Source organism: Poromitra crassiceps, assembly GCF_964638095.1.
Source record: "Poromitra crassiceps genome assembly, chromosome: 3".
Taxonomy (NCBI): domain Eukaryota; kingdom Metazoa; phylum Chordata; class Actinopteri; order Beryciformes; family Melamphaidae; genus Poromitra; species Poromitra crassiceps.
Window position 1 is genome coordinate 47,494,570 of NC_139625.1, and position 6,560 is coordinate 47,501,129.

General features: G+C 45.5%; 1 protein-coding gene across 1 annotated transcript in view; it reads right to left on the reverse strand.

Annotated features, from left to right (window-relative positions):
* The window catches only part of akap6 (A kinase (PRKA) anchor protein 6), a gene marked incomplete at both ends in the record, with an annotated part of 377,282 nt that overhangs the window by 323,313 nt on the left and 47,409 nt on the right, over positions 1 to 6,560 (reverse strand). Inside the window, 2 exons of the mRNA XM_083633037.1 lie at positions 762 to 1,146; positions 4,408 to 4,549. Of these exons, the coding sequence (XP_083489163.1) occupies positions 762 to 1,146; positions 4,408 to 4,549 (527 nt within the window). The remainder of the gene's footprint in view (positions 1 to 761; positions 1,147 to 4,407; positions 4,550 to 6,560) is intronic.

The following is a 6,560-nucleotide window of genomic DNA, read 5'->3' on the forward strand; positions in this document are numbered from 1 at the left end:
AAATAATGGTGTGAAAAAACATTTTCGAGAACGGAAATGAAAACAAAAACAAGGCTTTACGAAATCGATAACTATAGAGAAAATATTTAGTTGTCTCTGTCAGTTTTTTCCTACATAAGCCCGCTAGTATTTTGTGTGGATTCTGATTAATGATACAAACACACTGACTGACACATCTTTACTTGTCTTTTGTGGATGGTTGTGAGTTTTTATTACACAATACTTTTTCTCTGAACTCTGTGAATCTCACCCCTGACAAATGCCCCATATTACAAAAATGACTCAAACTAGCAGCCCCCCCCCCCCCCCCCATTTCCTCCCCAATAGACTACTTGCACAACTCCACTACTTCCTGAAATGAGTAGGGCATCTTGGTTTCCTGTCCTACACTATTGGATGAACTGATTAATGTCAGGTGTGCCTGACTGCTGCAGTCACAACAACAGTGATCAGGCACACCTGACATTAATCAGTTCATCCAATAGTGTAGGACAGGAAACCAAGATGCCCTACTCATTTCAGGAAGTAGTGGAGTTGTGCAAGTAGTCTATTGTAGGCCAACTCCCTGCTACGGTGTCCCAGTCGTTGCTCCATCCCCTCTGCTGATTTGGGGAGAGTTGTAGACTAACACATCATGCTTCCTCCAATACATGTGCCAGCCTCTTCTTTTCACCTGACAGCGAGGTGTTTCACGCTATTTCCCCCAAACTCAAAACACAATAGAAATAACATACTAATGAAAAATGAAAAACTATACTAACCTTGCGACAGGGCGTGTAACGAGTAACCAGGCGCGGCACTCTTGTCTCCGTGCCCCGGCTCTTGTTTTGAGGCTGCACTGGTCAGCAGATCCACTCCTTGGATGCGTTCGGGGAGATGGAGTTCTAGGTGCGAGTGATGTTCTAGCGGGAATCCCAGTCCCTGGTTTTGATTCAGCTCCTGGTATTCCTGGGCCGGGCCCCGGTCCTCAGGCTGGTCTCCGGGGCTGTAGTGTGGGTGGGTTCCCCGGTCCTCGGGCTGGTCTCCGGGGCTATAGTCACTCAGCTCGAAGGCAGTGATGCCACAGTCCAGGGAGAAGTAGTCGTGGCTGCAGCGGATGGTCAGCTGGCCGCAGTCATCCACTTCCGTCAGTGCGTCCAGGCGAGTCTGCAGGGAGAGACAGATGTGACAGAGTTTTGAATTCCCTCTTTTTGGTGCGTCTTTAAAAGCCGTATCGACTTGTAGGCTGCTCACTAGCTGTTTACTGCCGTTTACTGCCGTAGGACCGTGTGGGGTGGCTCAGTGGTTAGCGCTGTTGCCTCATAGCAAGAAGGTCGAACCCCGGTCCGTCCCAGGTCCTTTCTGTGTGGAGTTTGCATGTTCTCCCCGTGTTTGTGTGGGTTTTCTCCGAGTGCTCCGGTTTCCTCCCACCATCAAAGACATGTATGTTAGGGTTAATACTCCTCTCAGTGCCCCTGACCAAGGCAATGGCAAAAGAACTGGAGTTGGTCCCCGGGCGCTGCACTGCGGCTGCCCACTGCTCCTAGTTCTAGGAAGGTTCCTAGTAGAGGATTGGTCAAATGCAGAGGATGAATTTCCCCATGGGGATAAATAAAGGATAACTTAACTTATGAGTTACGTTGCACAGTTGCAGCAGTTTTGAGTCCGCCCCCACCCCCAGACAGTTCATTGTTATTTGTGAATTTTTAAAAGCCCTCTCTGTCGACTTGTAGGCTGCAAAACATCATCACCTGTTAGCTTGCAAGTCGCTACGGAGGGCGTTTCTTCCCCCTCGACCCAAAACATCGGTTTCATACGGGGGCCGTATGAAACCGCCTGGGTCTGGATCTCTGACATCTCTGTCTTAGTCTGATCCATTGTGATGTATGATGTACTGTATGTTGTTCGGGTCGCAAAATACATCAAGTCCAATATTATTTCATCTTATCTCATCACATCAACAACAACTTTCAGTCTGGCAACTGACAAAATGGTGGAGAGATTTCTACAGCTTCTTCTTTGAAACACGACACAAATAAATGTCTCAAACATTATGTGAGGATTTCTCCCTTGAAACCTTGGACAGTGCATCATGTTCCATAACAATTGATAACAGTCTCCCAGTCAGACTGCAGCACATTAGACATACAGTACATTCCTCTCCCCCCTCCTCTCTGCCTTTCCTCTTTCCTTTGAGTATAAAGCGTATGTCAAATTGTGACATCGCCACTAAGGGACCGTTCGTTATTTAGGGAAGGGTCCACTGGAGGAAAATAGGGGAGGGTCATCCTGTTTTAAATTTAGTCTGAGGGAGGGTACACTCTCTTTAATTTGAGGGGTATACAATTTTGATTCGATAAAAATATATAAACTTTTTTTTTTTTTTATGTTTGCTTTTCGGACTTCAACAACTACTGAGTTGCTTCATTTACACCCCTCCTGTCCAAACTGTTTGGTATGTCCCAGTGCATTGTTTCTCTTTGGCGGTCCTATCTGTCGATCTTTGTGCTTGGCCTAGCCAGACAGTAGGCATGTACAGTATCTGGCGAATCAGTGGCGCTTTTCTTGTGATAATATGGAAGTACATTTCCAGCGCGAATAACCCACTGGAACAAAGTCGAGCAAACAAACAGACATGGCATCAAAAAATATATATGGGCTCTATCGTTGCATCGGCCTATAAACTGCGCCCAGCGGAGCGCAGATTAGTGGGCGTGGACCAGCCCACTCCATATTTTGGTATCGGCGCTACACGCAGCCTTAAAGGAGAATTTCGTTTTTTTTTAACCTGGACCCATCTCCTGACAATAATTATGATTTGGCCACTCACCCAGCGATGTCCGCGGCGTTTCTGGCCGTCCTAGCGTTGTTTTGAGATCAATAGCGTCCAAGTCAGTTGTAAAATGGAGCTGATTTGGGGCCAAGTGTGAGCCTGTCTTTCCTGCATCTAAATAGCTATTTTTATTCCCGTTTTCGCCACATATCGTGTAATGTGATCCCTCAACATCCACCAGAGTGATATTTCGCCCCAGGCCATTTCCTGGAGTCTCCCAGGGATCAAATTGCCTCAAACGTGATCTCGGTCACCAAGTCTCGTAAAGTCCCGTGATACTTTCCTGCCGACTGGCCAACTACAGGTAGGACGCTTTGCGGTGGTGGTTTTAGCGTAACCTATGTGGGGTTTGGCGTAACCTATGTGGGATTCGAAATAACGAAGGTTATGCCAAACCCCACATAGGTTACGCTAAAACCACCACCGCAAAGCGTCCTACCTGTAGTTGGCCAGTCGGCAGGAAAGTATCGCGTGCACACACAGAAGTGTCTTCTGTGTGTGCATCACACATACACACACACACACACACACACACACAGCTGACATGTTCTCTCTCGCCCTCCTACCCAGTGCGCAGACAGTGATGGACGCACATACATTTGCATATATGTCCCAAGATGCAATTGGGACGTTTCATAACTTCACAAGAAAGCAACCAAATATACCTAAATAAGTGGTAGATAGTAATGATATTTATTTTACCACATCGTGTAATTCTGGAATATTTAAATGTTGGAACAAATACATATTTTTTTTGACTATATGACTTAACACCATAACTGTAAAGCACATTTTTACAGGGGGTATATATACAACACGCAAATAGAACGAGTTATAAGCATGCCTGGGAAATTGGGAGACTGTAGCTGGGTTTCCATCCAAATGTATGCAACTTTTAATCGAATTTTCAGAAAGTCGGCAAAAGGAAATGCGAAATAATGCGCGTTTCCATCCACTGCTATTTTGCGAATTATAGAGCTGTCAATCACCTCGTGTTTGAGGCTGTCTGAGCTGCTGATCAGCTGCTAGACCTGATATACAACTCTATTAAACACATCTAACGTTATTCATTTAAAGTTTCTTGATTATCTACATGTACAAGTAGACAAAGGTACCATAACGCCATTTCTGGATTACCAGGTGTGACTCGGCAAGCATAACGTTATAATCCACGGAGCCGATAGTAGCCTAAATAAATAGCCTACAATTTATTCAATTCTAGAAGTGAGTCGCACTACTGCTACTTCTGGACTGATACCTGCGGTGCTCAATAGGCAGGCTATAGGACCCCACAAAGCCAAGGCTTTAAACTGCTCGCTACAGTGAGATACACATTATGGACTATGTGCGCTCCTAGTGGTTGAATGGCATTATTGACATCTCAAACCATCTCAAAAACGGCACCGCAACGTCAAGGACACAGTACTGAAAAAAATGTGTCACGACGGGAATGACTGCATCTGTAAATTCCATTCTATAACATTATGGTTGGAGAATGCTTGCATTAATGTTTGGGATTGACCATAAACTCTGATGTTTTATCGAGGTGTTTTTTTTCAGATTATTTTAAATTAATGCAATCTAATTAGAGAGACCTGGTTGTCATCCTGTGTGAAGGCCTGTAGGATGTCAGTCTGTCGGGTGTAGTTGCCGTTGGCGTCCTGTAGGGTCTGCAGCAGACGCTCCTTCAGGACCAGGACTGAGACCCTCAGCTGGTGCCACAGCAGCTGGACCGTCCTGCAAGAGACACAGGTTCGAGGTCAGGAGATCCAACCCATTCTCTCTCCCACTGGTCAATCCTGATGTCTGGTCAGCACCCCTTGGCCTCACTTTTTAACACACTGGTCACCCCTTTTTCACCATTTTTCGACACCAGCTTTTTCATAATTTCACAACACCATGAGACCGTAGCCAACAACTTGTGTTATGGTTATAGAATAGAATAAAATATAATAGATAGATAGATAGATAGATAGATAGATAGATAGATAGAGATAGATAGATAGATAGATAGATAGATAGATAGATAGATAGATAGATAGATAGATAGATAGATAGATAGATAGATAGATAGATAGAGTAGATAGATAGATAGATAGATAGATAGATAGATAGATAGATAGATAGATAGATAGATAGATAGATGTGAAATACGTTTCAGGGGCAATGTAATTTCCATGGCAATTTCATCAAATGTTGGGGAATACGATACCTTAGTTATGTTGCACAGACCAATATCCAACGGCTCTTATCCAAGCATATTTTATTTCTAAAAGTTCATAAACAATCACAGTTGTAAATCCTAATTTCCTATCATCTCAACAACACTGTCTGACATGTTATGTAATATACAGTACTTGCTATCTCGCTATCCAGTCCATCCTCCATCCCACAACAGTAGACTCTTTTGGCTCATTTCCACCACATTTTGCTGCCCTGCACAGCTCGTCACCAGTCGGCTCTACTCGTTTCGGCCGGATGGATGTTCTGCTTCGACCGCCGATCATCTGCCCCCGCCCACCCCCGCCCACAGCTGGTCGTCATAGCGACCGCATATCTGGCCTTCGCTTATAGCCGAAGTAGGCTATAACATAACGTTACAATTAAATCCATCCACAGAACTTTTAAACTGTTTATGAAATACTGGTGCCTCTAAATGACCTACAGTGTACATGGGCGAATGTGACAATCGGCTAGGAGAATGGATATCACTTTGTAGTTAGTCAAACTCACAGGCATACGCTGCGTTGCGCGCGGACGGGAGAGGCGCTACAGAGTGAAGCCTCTACCCCGCGGCCTCTCACCAGGCAAGACCGCGGCTTCACCAAAGACCCGCTGCGGCCTAGCGGAGCGCTGCACTCAACTAACTACAGGAGCTTCCTGAGCAGCGGACTTTTTTCACTCTGAAAACAATTGAAACCACCGCCACGACTTTATTTCACCAGAGGCGAAGGCAGCAACACAAAAGACTGATGGAAATAACATAACAGAAGAGAAGGTAAGCCCACTAAACTGGTATGCAGCGCATTGACAGTCAGTAGATAGAGTAAACACGATTCTGCCTGACCAATCAGTCGTCAACAATGTTTTCACGTCACCGTATGGTACTGGGTTGACAGAATAGAACCCCGACGAGGCAGGTACGAAAAGTAGCACGACTCGACCCCAATACAACCCGGGCTGGGACAGTTTAAACCGGTGGAATGAGACAATTTATCGAGTCGAGCGGAGCGGGATCGCGCTACTACCTGCGGTGGAAATTAGCCAATGGACAGCTTTTTAGGCCCTGGACAGACGAGGAGAGGGTCAGCCACTGTTTCTATTTAATATCCATCTGTTTCTGGTCCTGACTCAGTGGGTGGTTTGCATATTGAAAAACTAGTGAGCTAGTGAACTACCTGGCCAGCGAGCTTGCCCTGCCTGTCACTGATGTCAATAACACTGGAGGGAGGAGATTATGCAGGTACGGATGCCTAGCTGGCCATTTTCGAGTCGCGCTTTGCAAATACAGGGCAAAATCTGGACACCCTTTGCAAAGATAGAGTAACGTTAAAATACAGAAAGTAATCTCTGTATTTTAGGGGGCATTGAAAAGCCCCAGCTGTCATTCCAATTCCAATGGCAATTTTAGATTTTTTTTATCAATCGAACCCCAGTCGCCGGCATCGAAGGCAAATGTATACATCCACCACCCCGACCGCAATGACCTTACTGGCCACCATTTTATTTCATTGTCACACTCCTGTGG